Source organism: Ictalurus furcatus, chromosome 8 (assembly GCF_023375685.1).
Source record: "Ictalurus furcatus strain D&B chromosome 8, Billie_1.0, whole genome shotgun sequence".
Taxonomy (NCBI): Eukaryota; Metazoa; Chordata; class Actinopteri; order Siluriformes; family Ictaluridae; genus Ictalurus; species Ictalurus furcatus.
This window is the reverse complement of record NC_071262.1, coordinates 12,967,717-12,982,006: the sequence shown is the minus strand read 5'-3', so window position 1 is coordinate 12,982,006 and position 14,290 is coordinate 12,967,717. Positions and strand designations below refer to the sequence as shown.

At 38.5% G+C, this 14,290-nt stretch overlaps 2 protein-coding genes across 5 annotated transcripts in view; one reads left to right on the top strand and one right to left on the bottom strand.

Annotated features, from left to right (window-relative positions):
• Positions 1–1,299, bottom strand: part of LOC128611412 (serine/threonine-protein phosphatase 2A 55 kDa regulatory subunit B beta isoform) — a 60,760-nt gene extending 59,461 nt beyond the window's left edge. The window contains exons 1-2 of one of the 2 annotated variants that reach the window (XM_053630893.1): positions 842–1,299; positions 672–749 (exon numbers count right to left, since the gene is read on the bottom strand). In XM_053630893.1, coding sequence (XP_053486868.1) covers positions 672–749; positions 842–848 — 85 coding nt within the window. In that variant the 5' untranslated portion in view covers positions 849–1,299. Of the gene's footprint in view, positions 1–671 lie in introns of both variants that reach the window. The other variant, XM_053630892.1, reaches the window with a different exon arrangement.
• A 572-nt stretch (positions 1,300–1,871) lies between these two features.
• On the top strand, positions 1,872–14,193 carry tmco6 (transmembrane and coiled-coil domains 6). Of its 3 annotated transcripts, XM_053630880.1 has the most exons (13): positions 1,875–3,025; positions 3,134–3,249; positions 4,365–4,474; positions 5,059–5,242; positions 5,350–5,454; positions 5,567–5,658; positions 6,237–6,353; positions 7,201–7,315; positions 7,460–7,646; positions 7,818–7,912; positions 8,160–8,327; positions 9,430–11,347; positions 13,525–14,193. In XM_053630880.1, the coding sequence occupies exons 1-12, from the start codon at positions 2,935–2,937 to the stop codon at positions 9,550–9,552; spliced, it is 1,503 nt and encodes a 500-aa protein (XP_053486855.1). In that variant the 5' UTR covers positions 1,875–2,934; the 3' UTR covers positions 9,553–11,347; positions 13,525–14,193. The 3 variants fall into 3 exon arrangements, with proteins under 3 accessions (XP_053486854.1, XP_053486853.1, XP_053486855.1); XM_053630879.1 differs by having other exon boundaries at positions 1,872–3,249; positions 13,608–14,193; XM_053630878.1 differs by having other exon boundaries at positions 1,872–3,249.
• Positions 14,194–14,290: the final 97 nt, after the last annotated feature.

Sequence of the window (14,290 nt, the reverse complement as noted above, 5' to 3'; positions counted from 1 at the left end):
GGACTGGAGGGGAGGGGGGAACCCAGCAGAAAGCCCCAGCGCCCGAAGAGAACATGCAAATTCCAAACAAAACATTATATTTTTATTTTCAAAATGGTAACCCTTGTGTTCTGGACGCGATGGGTTTGTTCATGGGTCATACTGACTTTACGGAGCTGGGGTAGAAAATATATTTGAAATGACCAAACTTGAACGCATCTATGTTTTTGGGGAACATTAAAGCTACTAGCAGGCATGTGTATATACAAATAAGATATATAGTTAATTCATAGTTAATATAGAGTGAATTCATACATAATACATGAGCTCAGTTCATTTCACTTTTTTTTTAAAATCTGTTTTTCCCAGGTCAAAATGTCCCCAATATAGCCCATATAATAGGGGTGTAGCAGATGTACCAGCAAGTAATACCTTGATTTCTTCATCTTAATAATATTAATACCTTAATAATACACCTTAATATATTAATATTAATAAAAATAATAATAATAATAATAATAATAATAATAATAATAATAATAATAAGCCAATTACATAAAATATCATGTTGAATTTTTTTAGTATGGATTCACTTTAAATTTTAGTTTAAACTGAACAGAACACAAGGGTTAAATATATACAGTGGCTAAATGTTAAAGGAGTTAGAGAGAGAGAGAATAGTCCCTTCTTACCTTCAGCTGCGTTCACTTCAGTTGGACCCTTCACTTGGGCAAAGCACCAGCTTCTCTCCTCCGCACTGCCTCCGCGTCCTCGATTATTCAGAGCAGGAGAGAAATCCCAGTCAGTACCAGCAGGAAATCCCCTAAACATTACATTACATGCACATCTACATGTGTCTTACCAAGCATGGCTTTCTGTTCGTCTTCAGCCGCTTAGTGTTTACTCTACTCCAGCGCTCAAGAAAATGATGAGGACATGAGGAATGATTGAGATGTTATTTCCACACAGTGCTGCTCCACGTCACAGATATTTGCATCCTCATTAATCACCATTCACCACGTGGATGATATCAAGGTGTTGCTTCCCCCCTAAACTGTTCTGTAAGTAGGACTATAGGGCTGTATGATCCTTTGTGCACACTCGAGACGTGGAAATAATTTCTGTTTCTTAATCAGGAAGCTGCTTCATTACCACTGAACTGCACTCAGTTCTAACCAACCCCCTGATTATTTTTCTTTTCACTCAGCCTATCTTTATTATTACTATGCTTTCACTGTCACACTCACGCATTTCTAACCACCTGTTGAGAAAAAAAAGAAATCAGATCAATAACGATGGTATTAATTTATCTAAAAAACACACATACACACCCTCATAGTGTTGTTTTCCCCATTTACTTAGACTATATTATATATTGTATTTTGCATATTGTTTTCTTATTGTATGTTTTTTATTCGATTCATCCATCCATCCATTTTCTGTAGCATTTATCCTACAGTACACAGTGTCACAGGGAGCCTGGAGTCTATCCCAGGGAATTTGGGTGGGGGACACCCTGGACAGGGTGCCAACCTGGTCACAATCGCATACCTATTCACACACTACGGACAATTTGGAAATGCCGATCACCTTACAACGCATGTCTTTGGACTGGGGGAGGAAACCGGAGTACCTGGAGGAAAACCCTGAAGCACAGGGAGAACATGCAAGCTCCACAAACACAGGGTGAAGGCAGGATTAGAACCGCAAATCCTGGAGGTGCAAGGCAAACATGCTAACCACTAAGCCACCGTGCCCCCTGTATTTTTATAATACTATTTTAATCATAATTGTTTCATACTTGTCAATACTTACTGGTTTTATGTTGTGTTGCCTTGTGTTGTCTCACACACACAAACACACACACACACACAGGTGAGGAGGAAGTTGCACTATTGCTATCTACAATTGGACCATTCCACAAATTAAAAAGTGTAGGCTATATGATGGTGGTGACTTGCACTTGTGACTTCAAATCAATAATCAATTGAAGACAAGCTTACATATTGTACATTCACCACTTATAAAATCATGCAGATACAGGTCCAAAGCTTCCTGTTTGCCTCAAATATCAGAATGGGGAGATAACGTGATCTCGGTGACTTTGACCATGGCACAGAATGGTGTGGAAAAACAGAAAACATCCAGTGAGCAGCAGTTCTGCAGGCAGAAACTTCGGGCCTTGTGGACGAGAGAGGTCAACGGAGAATGGCCAGACTGGTTTGAGCTGACAGGAAGGCTACGGTAACACAAATAGCCAATCTGTACAACCATGGTGAGCAGAAAAGCATTTCAGAATGCACAATACCTTGAACCTTGAGGCGGATGAGCTACAACAGTAGAAGACCACGTCAGATTCCATTCCTCTTAGCCAAGAACAGGGATCTGAGGAGACAGTAGGCACAGGCTCACTTGAAGAGTGAAAAAGTGTCGCCTGGTCTTAATGATTTAAATGATCAATTTTAATCTGAAAGCCTAAAACAGTAGAGCTCAAACATATGCCTCTCTTTTATTTATTTATTTTAATTTTCTGCTACAGGAAAGTAGGGAGGAAGTGTGCACAAATGATAGTAGGTTATTAATAACTTTTAAATGATTTCTAACAAACTCAGTATCACTATAACTCAGCTCTAGCATTTGTCCACAAACAGGAATGAATCCTGGATTAATGCACTGGATTCTCCTATAATTGTCCTACAACTTTATAAACTCTTAACAAACTGTCAAATTTGCAAAAGTTTTGAGTCGAACGGTGCCATTGCACAAATAATTTGGGGCTTTAATTTTGAAATCGCAAGCGTCATTTCCTGCTGCAGCAGTTTAGAGCACCCTACCATCATGTCTCTTGCACTGAAATGTGTCTATATAAAAGCACGAAGTGTTAGTTTTTAGTCAGGTAATGTAGCTGTGTGAACTGTTGACAGGTTATAGAAGTAAAAACGGACTGTGTGAGACATGTGGCGACTCAAAGCAGTGCGACACAAATCTAGTGTCTCTGTTAAAGATTTGGAGGAGTTTAAGCAGAAGAGAAGAGAACATGAAAAAGGTATGTGGTGTTTTTCTTTTTCTTTTTTTTGGTATTGTTTAAATACAAGCATGCATAGAGTATCTGTGTATATTATGCTTCTGTTGTTGCTCCTCAACCCCTGTGTAGTCCTGAGACAGGCCAGGAGAGACAGACAGCTGGTCAGTAAGAGGCTTCTGCTGAATGAAGAAGAGCAGGAGAAAGAGCTGATGGAAACAAACTGTGCTCCTCTTTCTCAAGACCAGGTAACTGCGTCTTTATACATTACAAGCCCCTTACAAGTCAGAAATATGAATCCGGCCCAAATATAATCAAAATGAAGCGCTTAAGATTCATGGCAGGTGTACTATTGGGGGGAAAAAACTGGCCCAACTGTAACCTATTACATTTAAGATATGACGCAGCATTTGAATTAAAACTACACAGGTAAACAAAGGCATGCAGTGTTTGTGCCGGATTTACAGTTTAGGCCAAAAGTGATCTAGATGTACAGCCAGATTTGAGGTTCGTTAAGGTGTTCAGACCCACACATGCAGGAAATGTGACCTAACATATTAAATATGTGCTGCATTAACATTTTGGGTCAAAACGTTTCACTTGATATGTCACATGGAAGTGTTGGAAATGTAACTGTTAAGTTTGTTTTTTTGTAACATGTCTACGGAGAGAAACCTCTTCACATAAAGCTTACTGTTTTGTCATTGCTCTTTTGGCAGCGGACGAGTTGTGTGAAAGCTAATTGTGTGAGAGATTTGATGTACTTGGCTGTTGTTTGAGCTGTTTTTTTTTTACATTTTTTTTACATTGTTCCTTTTCACCGATCGACATGTACATGGCAGTTGTAGGAAAAACAGAAAGACAGAACTAAACATTTTGGGGTTTGAGTAAGTGTTATATATGTATATATATATATATATATATGTATATGTGTATATATATATATATATATATATATATATATATATATATATATATATATATATATGTATATGTATACAGACAGACACACACACACACACACACACACTAGTATCAACACAAGGAATCAAAGTACAGATGATACAGGCAAACTTGCACACACAAAAAAGTATGAATACCCATCAATAGATTACTATACATATGTAAATGCAAGAAACACTGAGGGGTAACAACATGGCAAAAGTAACATATCTATATAGACATATTTAAACGCACTCACATAGACTGAATAGAGCTTTGTTGAGTTTTCTTGTTTTAAAAAAAAAAAAAACATGAATTCATTCAAGTATTGTTTTCTCATAATAAAGTAAATTAGTTCTTTTGCTGTGTTATGTTGCAGTATGTTGTAAAAGCGAGTTCGAGCTTGTGTGTTTGCATGCAGATTCGGGAGATGTTACACAATGTGCAGCATGGTGGAGAAGAGAAAGCTGCTCATCTGGCTATGCTGAGAAAGGCACTCAGAGACCCTCAAACTCACCTCATCTTCACTAAGTAGGCTTAGTTGTTTTGCATGCATAAACTGACTCTGGTAGGGGGCACGGTGGCGTAGTATTTAGTACCTGGAGGAAACCACCGAAGCTTGGGGCGATCATCACCATCTTTTCAAATAATTCAGAGCATACTTTGTCAGAGGAACCAGCTCAGTTTTGTGGTTTTTTTTTAATCTTTTTTTATTTTATTTATTTTTTTTTTTAAAGCTGTCATCTGCTTCTAATGTTATTTTGAGTGCTCCAAAAGTAAAGTGCTTCATCTCTCTCTCTCTCTCTCTCTCTCTCTCTCTCTCTCTCTCTCTCTCTCTCTCTCTCTCTCTCTCTCTCTATATATATATATATATATATATATATATATATATATATATATATATATATATATATATATATATATATATATATATATAATATAATATATATATGCTGAATTAAGTCATTTTAAGAAATATTTTTCATATTAAGGATAAATTGTCAGACACTCAGTTCCACCATAGCATAAGAGTTTAATAGAGGCATATCTTTCATGCAGATTTATCTCCTCCTGATGCTTAGTGATTATTTATTTATTCATCTCTCTCTTTTTAGACTGGAGAACAGCATGTATGTGCTGGTTGGGCAGCTCAGCGGACACAATGCTCAGTGCCAGCTGGAGGCAGTGTGGTGTCTTTATGAGCTCTCTAGCTCTTCTCACCCTGGTGTGGGGCAGTCGTGCTTGTCTGCAACTCCATATCTTCTCACATATCTCTCCAGCCCGAGTGCCAAACTCACAGTTAGTGAAAGTCATTCTGAAAATGTTTGATTTGTTTATATGATGTATATTGCATGTACTTCAGTTTTCTCTCTCTCTGTGTGTGTATGTGCAACATGCCTGCACAGGAGCTTTGCCTGTACACATTAGGGAACCTGTGGCCGGATGGTGCTGTAGTAAAAGAGAAGCTGCTGGTCCAGGGGATGGTGCCTGCTCTGGCTAACTGCATTCAGGTAAACACTGCTGAGAACCTTTTCAGTTATCCGTCACGTAATCTTTTTCATTTGAGCCTTTTCAGAAAGACCATATATTGTATACCTTCTTAACTTTCTACATCATCTTCAGAATCAGAGATGTAACTTGGCGGTGATGGAGGCAGTGGGCTTTACATTGTCTCAGCTGCTTCAGGATAATGATGCTGCAGACAAAGTTATTCCGTGAGTTGCAAAAATGAAACTTGATATAAGAGAAGATATGAGATATTGCAAGGCTGAAATAGTTACCTAATATATAATTTTCTTCTATATCTTAGAAGTCAAAGTATGGTTTATGTTTCACTCAAAACCTAAGACCATACATGTTTTCTGTGTGTGGTTTTTTCTTTTTTTTAGTTCCATAAAAATATCATTAGTTAACTGAAAAATACAAAGAAGCAAGCTTACGCTTCTCATCAGGAAATCCTCATTCTATTAATATACCCTTTGGAAACATTACTCCAAGCATACACATGCCCGGCCTCATTCGCAGTAAATTGCCAGGAAACATTATTTGCATATTGCAACATGATTGGCTCTTACATTTTATGATGTAATAACACTCGCCTGTCGTATGTTCAATCCTAACTAATAGTTTCTATTATGCTGAGCCAAAACCATGTTCCAAAACTGCTACAGCGACAATTTCCCCATCCTTACTCACTTATAACTCTGAAAGTATTTGTTCATTAAGTTTATGATGACTTTGAGTATTTAATAATAATAATAATAATAATAATAATAATAATAATGTCTTTCAGGATGGTCATGACCTCTGGTTTGGTTCCTCATTTGATTTCACTTCTGACTCCAGATCCAGAGTTTGGTATGGGAGCCGCCATCGAATGTGCCTGGTGTTTACATTATATAATATCACGGTATGGCATTTTGAAAAAAAATCTTCCACAAGCCTGTTTCACACAATTGAAATTCACCAACAAACCCTGTTGAATTCTTTGGGCTTAACAATGAATCTCTTCTGGTCGTATGCTAGGGTTGGGCGATATGACAAAAAAAAATCATAATCACAATACTTTTCTTAGTATCGCTGCATTTCTAAGATTTAGCTAACAAACTGTCTGCAAAGCAGAAAAACGTTAAACTGAGTTTGACGATACTTTTCTTTAATACCTACAGAGTCAAAGAAGATTAAGTTTTAAAACATTGCATCAAATCAACTGCATCCATTCGGTACCATTTAAATTATAATTTTTTAAGACGTAAAGAAATATATCACCATACCAGTGATATCTCAGAAAAATGTATCACGAGGCGAACGTGCTAACCACTAAGCCACCGTGCGCCCTATCACGTTCGCCTCACACCTCCAGGATTGGAGGTTCGAATCCCACTGTGGCCCTGTGTGTGTGGAGTTTGCATGTCTCCCCGTGCTGCGGGGGTTTCCTCCGGGTACTCCGGTTTCCTCCCTCAGTCCAAAGACATGCATGGTAGGCGGATTGGCATGTCCAAAGTGTCCATAGTGTGTGAATGTGTGTGCACGGAAGGAGCCTCCCCTGGCGCACCCTGGGCAACCTTCAGTATCATACTGCTGAGCGGCTAATCCTTCCATCACAATGGTTCCACTATGAAGTGGAACCTCGACACGAAAATAAGATTTATCATGATATTGATATTATATCCAGCCCTTTAGCATACCTTCAATTTTACTACACTTACCTGCTCTAAGTGTGTTTGTGTTTCATGTTACTCCATTTGTTTTTGCAGTATTACTGATACCTCCACGTTGATAACTGAAGGACTCCTCTCACAGTGCAGTAACCTTCTGATTACACTAGGAGGGGCTGTTGCTAAAGGACGCACTGACGACTGTGTAGAATTGGTGAGTTTATTCAAAACCTCTAAGCAGTGATGCAGATTGTAAATGTAGCGCTTTCTCATCTGTAAACACGTTTTCCTAATTTCTATTCTGAAAGTACATACATCTCTAGTATTTTATGTTATGGAGTCTTTCTTTGCCTTATAGCTGATCTGGCCCCTGCTGCGCTGCCTGGGTAATATGTTGGCCAGCGGGGTGCGTGAGCCTGCAGGATGCTCAGCGGGCGTAGAGGATGTCCGTCTCTTAGCTGCTCTATGTGTGTTCAGCCAGACGTACCTAACCTCCCACTGCGCTCTGAGCAGGGAGAGCCTGTGGGTCCTCAACAACCTCACAGGTAGTACCAACAGCAAATACCATGATGATGGAAGACACCACAGGAAATGACTCATGAAGTAACAAATATGATCTTCAGTTATAATGTAAAATCCCGAGTTGGTTGTGATTGCAAATGGAAAACTTTGAGCAATTCTCAAGGTATCATTCTATGTCCACTTTTTGGTTGCAGCTGGTTCACTCGTGCTTTGTTCAGCTGTGCTGTTCTTGAAGATGGTACCAGATCTTCTGCAGCTTTTACCCTTTTCTAATGGAATCAATACCATGGTAAGAGAGAGCAAGAGCTGCACGCATACTGTATAAAGATTTGTAACCTAGTGGAATGTAGCCATTCTGCTGCACATCTAGATTAATATCTAATCACTGCTCATGCCATTTGTATTATATTGATCTTTATTTGCGAGTTGATACTCAGTTATTTCCAGAAATTCCAAGCATGTCAAAACATTACCTACCGCTGAGTTCAAATACTGACCATCTGTCTGTTGACCACTATCCTCTCCTCTGTGATCAGGTGCTAAGGGTTCTGGGTAATGTTGCCCATAATGGTCCTGGATACTGTATTCAGCTGACGCAAGCAGGTCTGCTCTCTGTCCTCTGTGCCACACTCAAAATGGCTGATCCAGACATAGTAACGCTGAGCCTGGAGGTGCTGCATTTGCTCACTGCTAGTAGCCCACAGGTGAGCCCCACATACACACACACACGCGCGCACACACAAAATGAACTGATGGCATTTTTGCTATCTACAACTTGCTTTTTGTATTAGGCTAAGGTTGTTTAAGGCCAGTTACAGAAAAATAAATAGGTTTGTATTACATCAGAGATGGCTTTATACATCTGTTATTTTGGATGTAGCCTTGGCCAGGAGGAGAGGTCTTCAGGTAGTGCCCAACCTTCTCAGTGTTTCGACCCTTAACCACAACACTCTCCAGTTGGTGGGTGGTGGCCAACTCACTGCCCCTCTCCTCCCAGCTTCCAGCTAGTTTTCTCCCTCTTATGCCAAAGCCAACAGGAGGCTCTCTGTGCCACTTCTCCCGGCCTGCGAACTTCTGTTTTCCCCTCGTGGCCTCTAACTCCAGCTTTTGTCATTATTATAGATATAGAATATAGAACATTCCAAAACATGCGTCAGGGGATACACGTTTCAACATTGTATATCAAAAGACGTTAATGGATTTTCACACTCGGTCCAAATAGAGATTTGGATCCCAGAGGACCCAAGTAAAAATTCACTGGAGTAGGTGGTCAGATATGAAGCTCGCGGAACAATGTTAAGTGCATTGGGAAAAATCACGGCATGGTACAAACGAGATATAATAACTGTGGGAGCGGATACGGGTAGGATTGGTCAGAATTTCTTTGGGTGGTAGTAGGATTAAAAATCTAGTCCAGGGATGTCCAATCTTATCTGCAAAGGGCCGGTGTGGGTGCAGGTTTTCATTCCAACCAAGCAGAAGCCACAGCTTAGTCTACTGAAAGCTCAAGACCAGTTGATTAAACAGGTGGAATCAGGTGTGGCTCCTGCTTCACTGGAATGAAAACCTGCACCCACACCGGCCAATTGCGGATAAGGTTGGACGTCCCTGGTCTAGTCCCACTGCTATGGTCGGTCGTAATTTAACTGTAGATTTCAGAGTTAGTTGCGCTGCTGCTTAATCCTAGTTTTGGACCAAAAACTCTTGTGCTTGTTCTTGCCTTCTGTGCTTATTGCTCTCATTGTATTGTTCCATCATGTATCCACAAGCTAATTTAACCAGTTTTTTTTGTTTTTTTTAACGCAGATAGCTGAAGAGTTTATCAGGCTGGATGGCATTCCTCTACTAGAAGCAATTCAATATAACAGTGAAGAAGCGCAACGTCTTAGAGCATCTTGCATCTTAGACTACTACTTGCATGCTCACTAAATGGTTAGTACAGCCATTTAGTACTGTGATAAGGTCATTAGTATACAGTCAGCATGTGTACATGAGAGAAACACATAAGTCTATGGACATGCAGTCCAATCCAAAACTATTGGAACAGCAAGGCCAGTTCATTTGTTTTTGCTGTGAACCGAAGGCATTTTGGTTTGAGTTCCAAATATTAATATGAGAAGAGAGTTTCGAATTTCAGCGTTTATTCCCTGGTCTTTATATGTAGACGTGTTAAACGACATAGAACATAGCACATTTTATATCCGACCACCCAATTTGTAGGCGAGCAAAAATATTGGAACATGTGACGAACATGTGTTTCTTGTTACCCGGATGCATCCTGTTAGATAGATTGTTTAAACAGTAAACAGCTCTGAACATCTGCTCATAGTTTTCGCTGTCAGTTTCACCTGTGAAGACCGCATATCTTGTTAATAAGGATAAGCCAACATGAAGACCAGAGAGCTATCTATGGGAGTAAAGCAAGCCGTTTTGAAGCTGAGAAAAGAGGCATTGCACAAACAAACCCAAAAACAAGTCAGCGACATCAACAACAACCTTCACAGAGCAGGGGTGAAGGTATCAAAGAATCCACCATTCGAAGAAGATTTTGAGAGCAGAAATATAGAGGCCGTACCACAAGATGCAAACCACTCATCAGCAGTAAGAATCGGAAAGGCCAGATTGGAATTCACAAAGAAGTACAGAGATGAGCCACTTCAAGACTTGCTATACATTTGCTCGCCTAGAAATTGGGCGGTCTGATACAAAAGGTTCTATGTTTTATGTTGTTTAACACATCTAGATCTAACTGAAATCCTTCACTCTCGTTTCATGTCTATCTTTTGATATCAAACCCAAGTGTCTTGTACAGTGTGCACACACAAAAAGATCTTGGTCTTACTATTCCAGTAGTTTCAGAGGGGACAGTATAGAGATGTGCTGGTTAATTATCTGTTGTCTTTTTTTTCCCCCTTGATACAGTTTTGCATCACCAAATCAATTTGTTGAACAGTAGTCCATGCAGCCTTATTGAAAGCATACCCAGTTACAGACCGATATGTGTAATAATATAATATAATATGTGTAGCCATGTTGGCCCTCACTATACAGCACAATGTTGTACCAATGGACAAAATGACAAAGAGCCAACGTTGGCCCAGCGGCAGTTTGCTACTCGGGTAATGTCCTCACTGCTGCGTTGTTGCAAGCCGGTATTTGGGTCAATTTGGAAACTTAAGTCTCATCCCAAAGCAGTTGTCAGTATGCATTTTTAACATTTATTATACAGGTCCCTCATGACTGATGTGATGACAACCATTCACGACCTGCACACCTTAGAGGTTTAAAGATAGGACAATATATAAATATTTTTACATTTGTACTGTTTTATTTGATGTATTATTGTATTACGTCTTACTAATGTATATCTTGCATATTTTCCAAAACATTTTGTAAATAAAGGTTTTTACGTTCGCACGTATACAATGTCTAAGACTCGGATGATGGTTGAAGAGGCAGCAATACAGGAGAAAGTGGAACTGACGTTTAGGACTTTTATTTTGAATTTACGTTGTGTACAGTATGTACACCATCAATAAAAGGAAAGTTACAACCACAAATCAAACAATTCAGTCAGGTTTAACCCCTGAAAATAAAGAAAGGGTTAACTAATCGGACAACTTGGAAAAACAGACCAAAACCACGTCCTTATGGTCTGAATAACTAACTGCTCTTTTAACTCCTCCAGCTGTTAGGACACTGAGATGGTTAGCGCTGAACACCGGTACGTTTCTGTTCATAATAATAATAATTATTATTATAATAATCTAATATTTTCATCACTTAGTCGTGCATGAACTTTGTTTATTGTGACTGCACTAGTTTTCTACAGCGCTGTTAATCACCAAGCTACTAGCTTGCTACCAGACTAGCCGAGTTAACTCATTCTTTCCGTACAGGTTTGTTTTGGTCAGTAGTGTTAGCTTGGGAAGCTGGTTAGAAAAAGTCAGGACAGTTTTCTGTAAGTCATTAGTTAGGATAGAAAACCTGGGTGTTATCGCTTGTCTGAACGCTAGCTATAAGCAAACCTGTATAACTATCAGGTTAGTTTAGCAAGTTAGCACCTAACTTCTGAGCTGGAACAGTGTACTTACTCACAACTTCCTAAACTCTAGTTTTGTAGCTTTGCAGCTGCCATTTTTGTTTTGTTTCTTACTTTCCTCGTGGAAAGAAATGTACTGAAAATTTGTTGAAACAATGTTTTATCTTTGCTGGAGAATCAGCTAACCAAGTTAGCTAGTTAGTTACACTGTCTTGAGTGCATCCTAGGGGTTGGCGATATAGTCAAATATATGACGATATGGATCACGATAGATAGATAAGTTATTTGTCCTCAAAGAGGAAATTTGTTTCCACCCAAGGTGCGTAGAAAACAAACACATCATCATCATACATATTAACCATCAAAACTTTCACAGACATGGAGGGGAAAAACATGTCAGGATCATACACTGATTGCCAGAGCATAAGATGGCATAACAATGGCTTTGATTACCTGTGTTTAACGCTCATATAGCCATAGGAACAAAACTCCTACCATAGCTGGCCTTTTTGCACATGAGTAGACTATACCTGCAGCCAGAAGGAAGGGGGATAAAATACTGAAAAACTGGATGGTCTGGATCATTTAAAATGTTATGTGCCTTCCGGGACGTATATGAAATGACACTGCTCGATAAATTAGTGGTAGGAATACCAATAATTTTTGTTGCTAAATTAGTTATCTTTAAAGCACACCTGTTATGGTTTTGAAATGTACCTAATTTTGTTTTAAAGGTCTCATAAAATGATTTATGTGCATCCAAGGTCCAAAAACACTTTAATGAGCTCATAATTTAAACTGCAGCATTACGTTTTTCCCCCAGTGTCACAAACGACTCATTAAATGATCCGTTCTAAAGGATTCATTCTAAACTCTTCCTTTCAGAGAGCATACTCTGCTCTGATTGGTCAGACATCCCAGTCTATTGTGATTGGTCTACCGCTGTCAGCGAGTAGCTGATGAAGACTAGAGGCGGGGCTTTTTGTTACAAACCTAAGTAGGTTTGTACAGGAAGTAAGTCTAGAATTACTGATGAATCGGTTCCTTCTTTTGGGAGTCAATAACTCAGTTTGTCATGTACTTTGATCTTTGAAACTTTGCAGACGTTTTAACATTCACAAACAGCTCTATAGCACACTACATGACAGGAAATATTTGAAAAACCATAATAGGTGCACTTTAAGAGTTTGTTCTTATTGGTAACTGTTAGCATATGAAAGAAACAAATGGCACCATACATAAGAACCGGCTCAATAATACTTCAATACAGAAGAAGAAGAAGACTAGGCTGAACAGACAGATGTTTAAGTTTACGAATAACTGTAAGTCTCTTTTGACAGCACTTGGAAATACTTAGAGTGTTCTGATTGAAGTTGAGATGTTTATCCAACGTAATGCTAAGATATCTGAAATTTAGGGTTGCTAATTAAGTCCTAGCAAAACTGACATGTTACATTTGGTTTAAAAAATGCTTTTAACTTACAGAAACAATACATTAACAATAATAGGACAAGGAATAAAACAATCTGTATGAAAAAAATAGATCAATATCTATAGCTAGGCTAGTTGTCACTGTGAGGAACAGTGGAATTGGCCAGTGCCGTGAATGTCCTGGTTATACTACAGCTGTGATACTTCCAGAAAAAGATTTAGATGTAACTTCCGATATCGATATTATTTCAGTAACTGCTTTATCCTGGTCAGCGTGGCGGTGGATCCAGGGCCCAGATTCATGAAACATTCTTAGGAATTCTTCTTATCTGCCGTTTTCTTTTTATTTTCTAACTTTAAAAAAAATATATATATATTCTCAGGAATGTTCTTTTCTTCTTCTTCTTCTTCTTTTTCTTCTTCTTAAGATTGTTCCTAAGACAAAACATAAGAAAAATTCAAATTCTTAAAGAGAAAGTTCTTAAAAATCATGATAAATATCTTCTTTAAGTCAGGATAACTGCCATCTTGTCGTGGATCCCCAAAAGGTAAGATTTTTTATTAATTTATTGGGTTGTTTCATATGTTAAACATTTACAAAATTCTAAAACTTGCAACATATAATAAATACTGTATAATTACTACACTATTTTGTTTGCAATTGTTTTATATCCCATTAGAGCAGAGGGAATTTCCTGATATTTTTTTTTTTAACAAAAGTTCAAAAGGTTAAACAATAAAGACAATTTTTCACAGCCCTCTTTGTTCATATTTACCAAGGGTGTCAATAGTAGTGGAGGGCACTGTATATTCCTGTTATACAACAATAATTTGTCAACAATTAAAATGTTACAGTTTTTATTAGTTTATATGTTTTGGAACATCTGCGAAATAGTTGGTTCCTGCTTTGAATTTTGAAGCTTTTAAAGTTTTTACAGAACTTGGAATGCAAGAAAACTTGCTGGCTGTTAGAAATGTTAAATAAACATTAGTCCATAGTCCATTTTTGTTGGTTTTTCTTTTGTATTTTCCCACCTACTGGCTGTGTGTGTGTTTTCATAATTGAATTTTATGCTTTCTTCAATTCTCTGTAGGTTCTCCTGTGGATAAAAGTTTCTCAGAAGCAGTGTTAGCATGATGCAGTTGGAGGCCCCACTGCGCTTCTGTCACAACTGTCTGTGGTACTATAAGTTC

Coding starts and splice junctions, on each gene's coding strand:
- tmco6 (XM_053630879.1), top strand. CDS start 2,935: ATGTGGCGACTCAAAGCAGTGCGACACAAATCTAGTGTCTCTGTTAAA. Junction 7,316..7,459: donor CTGACGACTGTGTAGAATTG/GTGAGTTTATTC, acceptor TTTGCCTTATAG/CTGATCTGGCCCCTGCTGCG. Junction 7,913..8,159: donor CTAATGGAATCAATACCATG/GTAAGAGAGAGC, acceptor CTCTGTGATCAG/GTGCTAAGGGTTCTGGGTAA.